The 16,519-nt window shown below is 40.4% G+C and overlaps 1 protein-coding gene across 4 annotated transcripts in view; it reads right to left on the reverse strand.

The window, feature by feature from the left end:
* The window catches only part of kifap3a (kinesin-associated protein 3a), a 51,752-nt gene that overhangs the window by 17,143 nt on the left and 18,090 nt on the right, over positions 1 to 16,519 (reverse strand). For 2 of the 4 annotated variants that reach the window (XM_042415874.1, XM_042415873.1), the window contains exons 12-19: positions 15,688 to 15,796; positions 15,465 to 15,577; positions 12,956 to 13,121; positions 12,263 to 12,388; positions 9,803 to 9,901; positions 8,798 to 8,883; positions 4,768 to 4,957; positions 4,455 to 4,527 (exon numbers count right to left, since the gene is read on the reverse strand). In XM_042415874.1, coding sequence (XP_042271808.1) covers positions 4,455 to 4,527; positions 4,768 to 4,957; positions 8,798 to 8,883; positions 9,803 to 9,901; positions 12,263 to 12,388; positions 12,956 to 13,121; positions 15,465 to 15,577; positions 15,688 to 15,796 — 962 coding nt within the window. Of the gene's footprint in view, positions 1 to 905; positions 1,220 to 4,454; positions 4,528 to 4,767; positions 4,958 to 8,797; positions 8,884 to 9,802; positions 9,902 to 12,262; positions 12,389 to 12,955; positions 13,122 to 15,464; positions 15,578 to 15,687; positions 15,797 to 16,519 lie in introns of those variants that run through there. The other 2 variants (XM_042415875.1, XM_042415876.1) reach the window with 2 other exon arrangements.

The following is a 16,519-nucleotide window of genomic DNA, read 5'->3' on the forward strand; positions in this document are numbered from 1 at the left end:
GCGGTGAACTAAAATCTTACAGATAATGTTCTGTTAAACTCAGATTAAACTCGTGATATCAGCAGCTCATAAGGCTGCTACACATGCAGCTCATCATCTTTAATTAACCCCACCGCTGTAAACTAAACGCCCAAATGTACCAGAACATTTTAAAAGTAAACTACACTAGAAATTAAATTGGATTGGAACTATGAAAAAGAAAAATATATTTTTTAGTATAAATCTGTGGTGCATTTTACGCCTTTTTATGAGAGAGAACAAATAAGACTCAAATATATACAGATGTAGTCTGTAAAACATTAAAAACAATTCTGCTTTATAATAAAAACGGTGCTTTCAGCACAGCTTTCATTCCAGTAGTGACTAATTTATCTTTATGCATCATTTTATTCTTCATTTACTGGTAATCTCAGTTTATATACTGCAAATCCATGTCACTTATCTGCCAACGTTAGGAGAAATAAGGATAAAATCCTCTGTCAATATGTGTAGTTTTATATCATGATATTGAGATTTTGTAAATTTTCTGGAAAATCAGTTGAGATAAAACAATAACCAGACAGAAATCTCTGTTTTTTGTCCAGTCCAGTGAAGTAAATCTGACAAATTTAGATACTTTTTCACATTGATACTAAAATAATAATGAAAATTAAATATTGCCATAAAATAGTCCTGCTCATCAGTTTGTGACACAGAACAAAAAAAGGTCACATGTACAAACCCAAGATGACATTTATGACCAATATATCGGTCTGGCTTTACATTTTATATAGTTATGATATTCCTACAAATACCAGTTTGATTGTACAATATCAAGTCCATTTGAAAAGGCTCCATTCACACCATGTTTCACACATAGTTTAAAATAAGCGGCGGAGCTGGCTTTGATTATTATGTTAACCTGGATCACTCAAGAGTACAGCGGCCAAATTAAAACAGTCTCACAGACGCCAATTCCCCCGGCGCTCTCAGTATATTTAAAAGGTATCAGTTACAAAGCCGGCAGAGAGAGAGAGAGGGAGAGTGAAAGAGTGACAGAAAGAGAAAAGAAAGAGAGAGCGAGAGAGAGAGAGAGCAAAAACAGACAATAAAGAAATGAGTGAAGGGATCGCTGATTGGGATTTCTCTCTCTGGCGGTCCTCTCGTTGGACTGACTGCATCGTGGATTCAGCTATCGACACAGTCGGCCTCTTAACGGCAGCCAAGCTAAACATTCCTGCTGGTGAGAGGGGAAAAAAAAAAAATCTATCGACACAAGCTTTATCGCACGCACAGCAGAGGTTTGATAATAAATAAGACAAATTACTCACAATAAACTCTCTATTTCCTCGACTATTCATCATCTCAGCAGCGTATCGAATTAGCTGCCCCCTCGATATCGGGGGTTAAAAACGGAACTCAAGAGTTGGTTTTTAGTGATAACAGGATTCTTTTTTTTTTTTTTTTATATTCCGAGGCTTCAGTTTCATGTTTCGCAGTGGAATGTCAGCGTCGCACTGGGATTAAAAGCAGTTGATATATATCGGAGCCACAGAGGAATATACGAGAGACAGAAACATGCAGACTGTAAGAGAGAGGACGATAGAGAGAGAGAGAGAACATGGAGACACAGAGACAGCCAGAGAGTGTGTTTGTTCTCAAAAGCTGGAGTATTGCTGTTGAGGGTGGAGCAATGCCTTCTGGGATTGCTGAAGGGGTTGTTGACTCAAGGCCCGGCTTGGTTCAATAACACACATCAGCGAATAGTGATTCAGAATAACAATGTGCGAGGGCAGCGCTGGCCCGGTTGGACGAGCCCGCTGAGACTCTGGGACACTGAAAGGTAAACACTCACAGTTTAGTGTTTCCTCTCTGACACGGCCAGCGTTTCCCGACAAAGACAACCTGCCCTGCTGACAGCCTCCATCACATACTCACATTCACGATCATGTTTGTGTGTCTGAGTGCAGGAGGGCAGGGTTGGGTTCATTCTGGATCCTGTCCCAGGTTGGCTTTAGCTCCAAGACTAACAAATATCTTTTTAACAGTCTTTACTCTTTAATTAGCGAAAAGCAGGATTCTCGTTTACAGCCGACACTGATCATCACTTGTCGTTTCAAGTGTCTCACGATGAGATTTAAGACACTTTCATTAGTCACATATATTCGTCTCCGTTGGCCAGATCACAAATCTGTTTACAATCTGTCTGTTTTTTCTCCAGCTGCCTGAAAATAAGTAAGTAGGTAAAACTTTATTTATATAGCACCTTTTTTAACACAGGTTACAAAGTGCTTTACAGTGACATTTGGACACAAAGAAAAAAGGACACAAACACCATGAAAGACACATTCAAGAACACATACAGACATCTCACACATACGAACACAGCAAGCATACAGTCATCACCCAGAGCACACACTTGAATTTATGAAATGTTATGAGAGAGCCATTCTAAAAAAAAGTAGGTTTCTCGATGTTTTTTGAAACAGTCAACAGATTCAGATGATCTGATGGAAGTGGGGAGATTGTTCCAAAGTCTGGGTGGGAGTTAGGGTCTGGGCTTGGGTTAGGATTAGGGTTAGAGGGTTAGGGTTAGGATTAGGGCTAGGGTTAGGATTAGGGTTGGGGGGTTAGGGTTGGGGCTAGGGCTCGGATTAGGGTCAGGGCTAGGGCTCGGGTTAGGGTTAGGGCTTGGGTTAGGGTTAGGATTAGGGCTAGGGTTAGGATTAGGGTTAGGGCTTGGGTTAGGGTTAGGATTAGGGTCAGGGGGTTAGGGTTAGGGGGTTAGGGTTAACAAAAGCACAGTTGCCTTTGGTTTTTAGTTTGGCACGTGGTACGGCCAACAGTTTTTGGTTGGAAGACCTAAGTGACCGCATGGTAGCATACAGGCTTAGTAGCTCGGATATATATGCAGGAGCTAAACCGTGTAAGGCCTTATAAGTGATTAAGAGAATCTTGTGAGGCTAAAACAGGAGTGATGTTGTTTCTACTCCAGTCCAGAGGATGGTGTTAATGCAGCTAAAAATGCCAGAATAACTTTAACACTTAACTGGTTTAGTTACAAACAATAACAGTTTAGCTAGCGTTAGCCAACTATGCATAAACTAACACTAACACGTGGGTGAATCATAATAACGGACTACAAGTGTGAACATTTCTCTATCATGACTTCACTACAATTCAACAAGTTGGATAAACTTTTCTAATGAAACTATCAGCTGATGAGTTTACATCAGTTTCTGATATTGGAACCTCCCGATTACACAAAACGCTATGGAGCAATGTTTTTTAGGAGCGGGTTCCTGTTTAGTTTAGTTTGTTTATACCTTGCATGATGTGATTCACATCCTGTCGTCACTTTTTTTTCACTACTCAGCTGATCAACAGCTGCTGACATTAATGTACCAAGAAACACAGCAACGATCGCTGAAAGCTGGCAAAAATACCAAAGTATTTGAGTCTTATTTGTCGTTTTCCCTTTCAAAAGCAGTTTCTTGCCCGAAGGTTGATTCTTTTAAAATGGAAAGATACCTTTCCACCCAGTTTTACACAATGGGTTCATGACCTAATGTTTTTCATTAAATTATAGAAAATAAAATATTCTTTGAGGTTCCATGAATAAATTTTATAAAATATGGAATCCTTTCTTAGTTTATGTTAGAGAAAACCTACTGCTCCTTAAACTCTTTAAACTTTTCTTCATCTTCTGCAGCCAATGTGTGATGTAAGAATCAACACCAGTTAAGATGCATTTGTCATCATGAGGTTTCTTCGCCTACAACCTTAACTATTTCTTTGTATCCATTAAGTCAGATTTGTATATACAAAGTTACTTTATAATTTTTATTTATTTGTCTATTTCTTTGTTTGTTTTGTTTTTGTAAGCCACGTTCTATGTCACGTCATTACTGTCATTATCTGTTGTTGTTTTTCTGTGTTTGTAAAACCAAATTAAAAAAAATAAAGTACGAACAGTTTAATTGGCTACATTTGCTTTTCTCTCTGTCTCTGTGTATTTTTGTAACCGACTGATTATGTAATGATCTGTGGATCTGAACTGTTCCTGTTATTTTGCAATAAAAACCTCAAGGATACACAAAATGTGTTCTGGTGAGAAACCTTTAAACTTTCATGCTTATCATATCAATATTTTAAGCTAATCAATTCATCAGTTCTGAATGAGGAACTCTCATGTTTGGAACAAGTTGCTCAGTATAAAGAGGTGTTATAAAGAAAGGTTGTAGGTTCCTGCTACAGATACAGGTTGGAGCTGCAGGTTGTGAACTCAAAACTGTTTCTGCCTTCAAAAGATGATTATAAATATCTGAGTTTCAGTCATTCATAACTTTAGTGACTTACAGATGCTGAAAGCTGAACTTAAGTGGATTTGATATATCCAATAAGCTGATTTAATACTAGATTCAGATTCAACAAATCACCACTGAACTCCTTTCCAAGATAAACGTAGTGCTCACCTGCCCATGAATCCAGTCTGTCCCAGTTCTCCGTTCTGGAAGTCGGTGTAGAAGTCAGGACTGATGATCCCATCTGCACAGAATAATACAAACACACTTTAATTTGTGCAGGTAAAACATATAAGATATGTTTAGTGGTGTTAATTATTCATGTTGGACAGACCCAGGTTAGCTGTTTTCCCTGCTTCTAGTCTTTATGCTAAGCTAGGTTAAGTTCTGACTCCAGCTCTGTACATAATACACATGAGGTTGATAATCAACCTGAACATCCTCACAGAGAAGACGAGCGTTTAGACTATAATGTCCTCTATACCTGCGCTGTAGAAGAGGTCTGGTCTCTCCAGGATGTCTCCGTTCCCGATGAAGGATTCTGCATCCTCGCCGTACAGGAAGGGCGTTCCTGCTTCGTCCAGCTGACGGTTCTCCACCATCTCCAGCCACTGGCCGTTGTACCAGCGGAACTTTTCATTCTGGATCTTCTTGCCCCACTCCTCATCATACTCCTGGAGAAACATGGCGGTTAAGACGGAAAAACAGAGAGATTTGTGCATGAATCCATACGACAGCAATAAATACAGCTGCAGGTCCATCTGTGTTCTGAGCAGTTGGCAGATGCTCTTATTTAAAGTGTCTTCATAACACATGACTACTAACAAACCTGGACTTCTGGTTAAAGAACTATTTCACAATTTCAAACATACTCAAAGACCACCACACACCACATCTGGATTATTTGTAATTCTGCTGGACAGAGAGTCTTTTAGTATGATCACACTGGTTCCCTTGTAATTTCTTTTGCAAATTTTGGGATCGCTTGTTTTTGTTGTGAGGTAGGAAGAGCTGTTTCAGACTTTCTGGAAGTAAAAGTCTCGTTAATTTTTTCCTAAAGATAATGTTACATGACTCACAGTTGGAACTCTTCTACAGTTTGGATCAACATGGTTGAATCAGCATCATAAAAGATGAACAACTGTGTTAGAAAATATATGGTTCTTTTTTTTTTTCCAAAGTCAAAGGTTTAAGACTGTTGAAGGTAGAAGTTAACTACAATTCCCAAGGTGCATCCTGTCAAGAAACAGCCAATCACAGAGCTTAAAATTCTGTTATGTGCACCACTAGCAGCAGATGGATTCTGCAGTTTAAATCGGTTCACTTTTTATTTCTGGGTATATTTTAGATGATTTCAGCAACTATGGCATCATGTTCTCTTTACATCAACAACGACAAAACCTTTTGAATTTGCTACCACTCTAATAAGCTCTGACTGGCTACTTCTCCATGGCAACAACAGCCAAGGTACCTCAGTATTTTTAGCCATCTGCCAAAATGACATACAAAGCATAATTTCTCAGAAACAATGAGATCGTTTTATCCTGTTAACATGTAATGACCGTCAACCCATCATCCACTCGTGCTACACAGGAACGAAGATGGGATAAACATGAGACATTACCTGAAACATGATGCAAAGAAAGAAGCGAGCTATCAGCCCTGAATTAAACAAAATCACAGTTAGAAATAGTTAGAAACTTCCTATGTGAGTTTGAAGTGTCTTCTCTGTACTGATCATCACCCTAAAGATCCATCTCAAATTGCACTCACATTATAAGTGATGGGAGCCAAAATCCACAGTCCTCGTTTTGAGTAAAAATGTATTTAAAAGTTTATCTGAAGCTAATATGAAGCTTCATCTGTCTGAGTTAGTCAAACCAAGTAGATATCCAAGTTAAGTCTTATTAGTGTAAAATTCCCTCAGACAGTGTTTCCTTGTTGAGCTGCGGTGGAAGTATAGTAACAAAAAGAGGGACTTTGGCACTAAAAAGACTAACTTTGAAAAATGTGGATGTTCATTTGAGCTCCTGACAGACTTGAAAAATTATGAACCCGTTCCGTTAAGGGAATGAGAGGGGAAGTATGCGTGCAGGTACATGAGTGTATGACTGTGTATCCTCTTCACTACAGCTAATAAAAACCTCCGCCTGTCCTGCCGCTGGAGGACAACCGCAGAGCTCTGTTTTCTTTTCTCTGCAGGAGCTGAAGGGGAGCGATAAAGGCGGCTTTTGAGGCTGTGACGTCCCGGCACGAGAGATTAATCATCCAGACGCAAAGCAGAGCCCCCCGTGGGCACCGACAGACAGCCAACCCGAGAGCCCCCTGACTCAAACGGGCCCATTGACCGTCACACGGAGGTGCTCCGCCCCTGGGGTGACACGTTTTGTCACCAGAGGCTAAAGCAGCGCCGTGACTGTTGACTGTGCAATTAGTTCCTTAAAATTAGTTTAATATGACCGATCAGTTATTAGCAGCTGAGGTCATGACAGGATGAGCTCATCACAGCAGGAGTCAGGAGGTGCATGACAGTTTTTGGGATCTTTTCAAAAATATTCCTCTGGAAATATGGCCGGGCTAAGAATATCACTGTGAATCAGGCCTCTGTCCCACTTGGAGCATCTACAAAGTTCCCCGCGAAGCCATGTGTGTGTGCGTTTGTGTGTGTTTGTACATGCACGGGGCCACACTGATCAAAGACGAACATTTCAGGACTGCACAGTTAAGGCGTGTGCTGCCAAAAGGACTGCGTGCAGTCCAGGAGTAACGATTGTGTGTGTGTGTGTGTGTGTGTGTGTGTGTGTGTGTGTGTTTGTGTCCGCGGCTCTGCTTTCTCTCTCACCTCTGCTTGTCCAGCCACTGACACACTCCAGAGCCCACCGGCTGCCTTTCATGTGGTTCACAGCTTAATAGGTCTCACTGATAATTTCAATGAAACACTTCCTTTGCCCCCGCTACACAGCCGGGCTGTAATCTACAGCTAATTACGCTGATCTGAGGTCTGGCAGCGATCACACACTGACTGGGAGCTGACCACACCTGTCAGTCACAAAGTAATTCAGGAATTCATCGGTTAGTTAATCGCTAATGTCAAATCTGACTCTGGGGCATCAGGAGGAGGAGGAGGAGGAGGAGGAGGAGGAGGGTGTTGAGTGTGTGAGGGGGATCGTGATGCCACTGAAAGAAAATCTACTGTAGAAAAGGTCAAAACATGTGATATTTTGTATGGAAACCTAAATGAAAATGATTCTCTTACCTGAGCTGATCTTGTGAATGAAATACATTTAAAAACATTCACATTTTATGACTTGCTGCACTATTATTTCAAGGACGACTGCAAACATACATTGGCTTCTGTACACCTCCTATCTGCACACATAATGCTTTTTTCTTTGTATTTAATTCTTCATGTTTCTTGCTTTGTTGCATCTGAAGATTCACTCTAGAGTTACTAACTATCAGGGCCGCCGCTAACCATTTGGAGGCCCTGAGCATAACTGGTCATGGGGGCCCTGAGTCGGGTCCCAAGATGGACTCCAGTGCTCCAATCTGGCCAAAAGAGCTGATATACAAATTAAAAAAAAGTCTACATTAAACAAAAATGACACAGCTGTGATTTCATATTAATATTAATGATGCACTGATTGCAATTTTACTGGATTTTTGGTGATTCTGATTTTCTTTAAAAATAATTAAATAATAATAATAATAATTTCAGACTTTAAGGTATTACAAATTGCAAGCTTTGTGTCTTCTTCACTCACGCTAAAGAACTTCCATACCAGCGACGATGTGTGTGTGTGGCAACAATGTCTGTGCGGCAGCCGCTGCTGTGTGCGTGACGTGCGCCAGATTCATGTTGTCTCTGACTTGCCATTATGTCTCATTCAAAAACATCTAATTTGCCCGAATTGAGTGATAGAGTACATACAATTAAAAAAAACAACGGTGGGCCTGTCCATAACGAATTTATATATATTTATACTAATTTTTTCAATTTGACCTTTTTATCAACCTTAATTTTTGGGGGCCCCCGCCTGGTACTTGAGGCCTCAAGCGCTCTGCGTTCTCTGCGTATGCGGTGCGGCGGCACTGCTAACTATAATTACTCTTCCGTCATCGGTGAGTAACAGGAACTCTGTTAATGTAAAGACATGTTGCTGTGAGCTCCAAAAAATAAATTACATTAACCTGCATTGTGTTGGTGTGGAGGCAGAAATCTCACAGATACAGTATCTACAAAACAGATGAAACTAAATCTGACTGGAGAGAGAATTTTATAGGAAAATTATTTAAAAAAAGGTTTTTTATTATATACATTTGTGTGAACTGACCCTTTAAATTTCACACATAGCAGCTATTAGGTAAATATCACATTACAGCTTCCTATGAGCTCCTACTGGCATTTCTGCAAACATTTCTACTTCAGCAGGATGAAGTGTCTCAAGTATTTAAAAAAAGACTTTCAAGTGACTGTTATGAAATGTTGCCCATGAGAGCATCTGTGTACTCACAGCAATGATGTCCAGCGTGTTGTCACAGACTTTGCAGATCTCTGCGTTGTTATCGTGCATCAGGTCGATGAGGTAAGCCGGGGCCTCTGGGATCAAGACTCAAGGAAAGACAATCAAAAGTCAATCAATCATTGACTGTCTTTAAAATAAAAAAGGCCTATATAAAAAAATCCTATATTTTTCTTATTGTCAACAAATCAAATGAATGTTTAAAAAAAAAGGCTCAGTGATCCTAAAACATCTGGCCACTTTAACAGAATGGTGCATTTGTTGGGGACTATTTTCAGAGGCGGAAGGCTCATAAACATGTTTTTTAATAGTTTTTGGACAACGGCACAGAGGAATAAGATATATCAATCTTTGAAACACACACAATACGTGTCAGTAAATCAGTTCATTGTTGTCTTTTCATTGGATTTGTTGACCAGAAGAAATACATAGAATATCACCAGATGTATCCTTTAATCAATGAAAGTGGGAAATGTGGGGATGTGGTGAAACTGCGGAGGAGGAGGAGGAGTGACGATTCTCGCTCTTTCATTTAAAGACCAAGACAAGAGACAGGAGTCTTGTCGAAAGCCTCTCCCTCCCTCCCTCAGCAGAGCTTAAATCAGAAATTCCTGTTATATTCTCCACGCAGAAAGAAAAACATCAATCAGAAGATGCTGACAGAGAGCATATTTGTAATTTGACACAAGCCACCACCAACCACAACTGTGGTCAATTACAGGCAGCTTTGAATACCCAGAAGGTTAAAAAAAAAAAAAAAAAAAACCTAAATCGAGGGCTTACAGAAGTTGCTATGGAGATGCAGATGATAATAAACAGTGACGAAAGATACATACAGGGCGGTACAACAAGCTACCACAGAAACATATGCTGAAAACTGAGTATAGAATAATTCTGGAGAGCACTAGTGAACAGAGTCCCGTCTCACCACGACTGTGATGGAATATGTTCACCACATTGGGCAGAAACGTCTGCAATAAATGTGCAAAAGGATACGTGTGTCTTTGATGATGACGTCCCTGGTAGCTTTGTGAAATACCATCTGGTAGAAGACGTAGACAATCTGGCACACGAACTCATCATCCTCCTGCTGGGCTGAAGTGGAAACGAGCAAAAATAACGGTTCATATTTAAAAAAACAGTGAATGACAAATGAATTCTCCAAGTTTTAATCATGTGTGCTTGTGTTAATTGTTCTGTTATGTCTTGGTGTCTATTAATAGATGTATTCAAATAAAAGGCTAAATGATATATATAAGTCAGGTCAGGACTCATTTCATATATATTTACTTAAGCCATTAACTTGTTTTTCTTGTACTTAGTTGTTTTGATGAGGGCGTTTGTCTTTATTTACATCATTTGTGGTGATGTAATTTGGGATTTCAGGATTTAATTGTTTAGTTTTATGTTTTATGTCTTGTGTTTTTCATTTAACAGCTTAGATGAAATGTTTTCATTTTAACATGTTATCCCTTGAATTTTTTTTATGTCTGTAATGCTTTAATACATCAGATCATATTATTTATATACGATATTGAAATTCCTCTGTTGTCTCTTCCTCTAAAATGTAAAAATATTTTTGATGACTCATGTTGAACTTGAGGGGTGGATATATTGATTTATCTGGTCAATAATGTGATTGGGGCGACTAGCTACTAGGGATGTCCAGTATTTGTATCTGTATTTGTTGAGGCAGCAAAATTATTTGTATTCGAATGAAAGTGGAAAGAGGCTCAAAAATCCTGTTTTTGTTTTTATTACACTTTTAATTTTAGAAAATTAAAGTGTTACAATAAGTGTTCATGAATCGCCTCCTTGCAGACAGATCTCTACCTATTTATACACCCATAATAACACAGAGATAGCACACCGTGCAACGTGTAGGGAGGAACTTCAAAAGGCAATTATTGCTTTGCACTTTTCATTTTCTATTTTTTTACAACCTAACTTTGTGGAAAGGAGAAGGGGAACAACAGGTTATGGAGAGTCCCTTGGGAGCACTTTGCTTGTGTCAGTAGCTCAGCTTTATCTCTGGGGAACACCCCCAACAAATAATTTTTAAAATATTTGTATGAAACAAATATAAAACCCACTATTTGTACTTTGCCGAATAATGTATTTGTATTCGGGAACACTCCTACTAGCTACCCCTTCCCTTTATATTAAACCACACTTGACCTCAGAAGCTATTAGACTGATATCATGGAGTTGGAGATGTGCGTTTGGACATCAGTTGGCAAAAACAAAGTGCAGTTGATGTCAAATTAAAGGTGCAGTGTGTAGAACTTAGTGGCATCTAGCAGAACGAACTTGGCAGGAATGCAATATAATATTCATACAGTAAGTTTGTTTTAATTAGCGTATAAACACTTGAAAATAAGAATCCCTGTGTTTTTGTTACCTTAGAATGAGCCCTTTATATCCACAGAGGGAGCCATGTTTCTACTCTAGAAAGGGCCTTTCATGGCCACCGTAGGTTCTCCTACACGCTTGGAGGGGGAGGGGTATTCAGTTTGTTATTTAATAGATGCCACTAAATCCTACGCACTGCACCTTTAATTTATTTTCCCCCCGTTCTCCTGATCTAACAACACAAGTGAGTGAGGTGCGGCTGCGTCAGCTACAAATGTACAGGAGGTGGATTCACGTTTCAAACTGCTGACAGTAGAAACACACTGAACGCATCGAGGCTGCCAGGACAACGTCCAGACTTGGGTCGCCTTTTGGGCAGATCAGCTGTGCCACCGATACTCGAGTGAAGTAGATCCTGGCAGCTTCACTGCGCTCTGTGTTTCTACTCTGAGACTCCACCCTCACTAAGTCATGCTCACTCTGTAGCAATCAAATCAAATCCCAGAACAGTTGATCAAATCCCTCTCAGAACCCTGCTCACATTTTCCATTTCACTCAGATATGTCATATTACAGAAGCTAGAGATGTTAGACCATTTCACAAGGACTTCCAAGTGGATTATGTCACAGTTCTTCCATTAATTTTGCTAACGGAAAAGTCAATTTTCATAACCTGGGTTGTATTTTTGTAATGCTGGCCACCTATTGGTAATGATAACAAGTAAACTTAATTGCTTGGATCTGGACAGTCTAACAGGGCAACAACAGGGTGGGACTAACACTGAGTTGTTCATTTCTAACTAATAACTATCTTTCTAGCTTTTGCTTAGCTTGAATACAATTCAAAAACTTAGGACTTAAACTTTGACCATGGATCAACTTCAAACTGTAAGCTGAGGTTTAACTTTTGAAACAGATCAGATTGGGTGTCAAGTGGCAATATGTACGTAAAAGCTGAGTTATGAGCATTTCTTCTCTGTTATTAGCATTAACCAACAGATCTGTAACTTGAGTTGTGTAGAATCAACGATAAACCAGGCTGGAACTTTCTCTGCTTTCCAACTCGAAGCTTAAGAAACACTGCAGTGCAGTGTTTGGTCATTACCGTTAAGCAGCTCAATGAGAGCAGGAATGATGCCGGACTTGGCCAGCATGGCTGCACAAGAGTCATCCATGGACACGGTACCGATCATGATCACCACTTCCAGGATGAGGTCATCCTCAGCAGAACCTGACGTCAGGAGAAAGTGAATAAAGCTGAGTAAATAACGAGCAGAGAAACTTCACAGATCTTCTAAAACATCCTAACAGGAAACATGACTCTACTGAAAAAGTCTACTGTATGTTTCTAAGAATGTATTGGTCATTGTTTACTCTTTACTATGAATCAGTGTCAATTAAATAACCTCAAAATGGTACAATTGACTTTAAATTCTCCTTTGATGAAGACAGAAAAGGAGGAGGCAGGGTCAGGAGGTCGGTGGCCCTGAAAGGTAAAGATGAGGCCCAGACCTCAATGAGGGTCCTCTGTCCTCACATCATCATGTCCGGTGACACTTCACTGATAGTGTGATTTAGGGAGAGTAGTTAGAGGTTAAGACAGGGCATGAGAGAGACCTGGCTTTTGGGTTTAAAGGATAATTGAGAGAAATGCAGCAGTGTTGTCCTGGTGGGACCATGTATGGATGCACTACTGTTTGTTTCTATGAATTTACCTTTATAAGAGCAATAATATGAAACCAAAACACTCTAAAGAGGTTGATTGTGCAGCTGATGTAAACCAGGATGGATCACACACCTGGTTTGAGTCTGTCCTTCAGGTAGGGCACCAGGTTGTAGTCTTTGAGCACCAGCGCCCAGTCCAGGTCTGGGATGGTCAGATTGGCCAACGTGCCCAGACACTCGATCACAAACTCCTCAGCCTCGTCCTCACTGATCTGAGCTGCCAGGTCTCCGACATGATCCTACCAGTAGACAGAGGGACGTGACTGGATCACATAAAGGTAGTAGATGAAGGTAGTCTGTGTAAATGTGGAAGTTCTTCAGTCTTGGAACACTAGTGTGAAACTGGTTGTGACTCAGGCTTTATAAAAACAAGGTATCAAAACCTGGTACATAGCTGAAAGGACAGATACAGGAAGCAGCCTCCAGTCAGTCCTTTTTGTCAGCATGTTGCTCCAAATGTGATCAAAACATAAGGGTTTAATGGATATTTATGAAAGGTTTCATGGATCAGAGACTAAATAACCCTAAATTGAAATTTGAACACCATGTCAATAAAATGGTTCAATCCTGCTTTTTTCAACTTAGGAACCTTGCAAAAATCAGACCATTACTGTCAGACTCTGACCTAGAGCATATCATTCATTCCTTCATTTTTTTCCCCGTCTCGATTACTGTAACTTCCTTTTCACTTGCCTTAGCTGAGCTGACCTGTCACGTCTTCAGCTGCAGCAGCTAGGCTATTAACCAGGACTGGCCGCAGATCCCACATCACTCCTGTTTTAGCCTCACTGCATTGGCTGCCAGTGAAGTTCAGGATTGATTTCAAGATTCTCTTAATCACTTATAAGGCCTTACACGGTTTAGCTCCTGCGTATATATCCGAGCTACTAAGCCTGTATACTACCATGCGGTCACTTAGGTCTTCCAACCAAAACCTGTTGGCCGTACCATGTGCCAAACTAAAAACCAAAGGCGACTGTGTTTTTGTTAACCCTAACCCCCTAACCCTAACCCTAACCCTAACCCCCTAACCCTGACCCCAACCCCCTAACCCTGACCCTTACCCTAACCCCCCAACCCTGACCCTAACTCCCTAACCCTGACCCCGACCCCAACCCCCTAACCCTGACCCTAACCCTGACCCTAACCCCCTAATTCCCTAACACTGACCCTAACCCCCTAACCCTGTCCCCCTAACTCCCTAACCCCCAACCCTGACCCTAACCCCCTGACCCTAACCCACTAACTCCCTAACCCTAACCCCCTAACCCTGATCCTTACCCTAACCCCCCCAACCCTGACCCTAACTCCCTAACCCTAACCCCCTAACCCTGACCCCAACCCCCTAACCCCCTAACTCCCTAACCCTAACCCCATAACCCTGACCCTAACCCCTCAACCCTAACCCTAACCCCAACCCCCAACCCTGACCCTAACCCCCTAACCCTAACCCCCTAACTCCCTAACCCCCTGACCCTAACCCACTAACTCCCTAACCCTAACCCCCTAACCCCAACCCCCTGACCCTACCCCCCACCCAGACTTTGGAACAATCTCCCCACTTCCATCAGATCAGCTGAATCTGTTAATTGTTTCAAAAAACACCTAAAAACCTACTTTTTTAGAATGGCTTTCTCATAACATTTTAACATTTCATAAATTCAAGTGTGTGCTCTGGGTGACTGTATGCTTGCTGTGTTCGTATGTGTGAGATGTCTGTATGTGTTCTTGAATGTGTCTTTCATGGTTTTTGTGTCCTATTTTCTTTGTGTCCCAATGTCACTGTAAAGCACTTTGTAACCTGTGTTAAAAAGGTGCTATAGAAATAAAGTTTTACTTACTTACTAAATTGATATTTACTGTTAGCAGCTGATAACACCACAGAACAGAAAAGATGTAAAAAAACTGAAGTAAATTCTGAAGTTTTTTAGATTCTAACCTTAATGGTGTTTGATTTTCAACATATAGTTGCTTCTACAGGATCTGTTGGACACATTTGTTGGCAAAAGTGCTTCAAAAGTGAAATATGTCACATACATAAGTGTTATATGCTGGTTTACTGGTGAGGTGCCACTGCAGTGATGACAATCTGTCTACTTCCACCTACAACCCAGATTAGTTGTCTATAGACAAACTTGCAAAACATCATTCAACTAACTACAGATTCAATTTGTCTGCTGGTTCGTTAGGATACTGAGAACAGTTTTTAATCATACTGATAAAAACATCTAAACATGATTATGAGGCAAGAGCTGAAGTTATAGAGCGTCTTTTATATGATTTCTAAACAGATCCGCTGATGTTCTAAATGTAGTGAACATAATGGATTTAAGCAACTGTTATCACTGGAAACAGAGTGATTACAATGATTATTACAGTATGTTTATGATGTCTGTGTGTTCTGTTCGACTGAGTTAAGACTCCAAGAAGAGACGTTATCAGCAGACAACTTGTGGAGAACCTAATCAATCATAAACATTGAAGACTTCAAATCAAAGTTATGGTCTAGAATAGAAGATTATCCTGCTACTCTTTGCTTATCTGCAGTTTCGGCAGCACTTGTTTTTTTTTTAAATACTGACCAAGAAGAGGATCTTGGTGGGTCCGTTGTGCTGAGAAAGATTCCTGATCATCTTCATCAGCAGAACGTCCTTCAGTTTCACCGCCCGCTTCATCAGCATCTTCAGACCGTTACCTTGGAGAGCAGAAAGACGAAAGAAGCAAGAGGAACAAAGTGTATTTTTTTTTAAGGATGGGATAAAATGTTGACATCCATATAATGTGTTAAACCTCTGGAGCTCGTACCTTCACAGATGACCTGGGCGTTACTCTTGTTAGCAGCCAGGTTGATGCAGAGTGCGATGAGCTCAACATCCATCTTCTCCTCCACACAGTTAAACACCATCTTCATCAGCTGTACATCACAGATTTAACATGAGTTCAATCAGCACTGAGATCCAAGCATGTTATTGTAGCCATTTGTTATGTGTTCTTTCTCCTCTCCTGACTCTCCCTCTGCCCATGTCTTCTACACCTGATCAGCCCTCAACAAGGTGCACCTGGTCCAGGACAGGAAGTGATTAAATGCTCCAGGTTCCTGCTGCAGGATCAGGCTTCTGGTTTGTGGACTGCTGCTCTTTCTGCCTCACAGCCTGGGATTTTATTTAGTGTTGCTGTTATCATTTATAGTCTTTATTCAGTGTCTTTATGTTAATAAATCTCATGGTTTTGGTATTTTAAAAGGTTTTGTTAGACTAATCATCAGCTTGTTTATTTAACCAACCAACTCCATGGAAGTTCACATGTTTGTTCCTCTTTGCAAAGTTGTAAATATTTCACAAAATAACTCAAACTGTAAAACTAGACTGACAAAGTTGTTTTGGTTGAGCAAATCTGCTTTTTTCTGACATGAGTTTAAACGTAGCAGAGGTCAAGCTAATGTCTGAATGCTTGAGTGTTGTGAATGAATGACTAAAAATTGGTGTCAGGATGTTTATATGACTCATCCCTCATGGAATTATTCAGACAAACCAAACCACAACAGCACAAAAATGAAGAGCCTACACATAATGTTCCAGGAAATATCCAACAATGAGAATCAAATATTTACACACAAGCACAAACATACATGTAATAA

Source organism: Thunnus maccoyii, chromosome 7 (genome assembly GCF_910596095.1).
Source record: "Thunnus maccoyii chromosome 7, fThuMac1.1, whole genome shotgun sequence".
Classification (NCBI taxonomy): Eukaryota; Metazoa; Chordata; class Actinopteri; order Scombriformes; family Scombridae; genus Thunnus; species Thunnus maccoyii.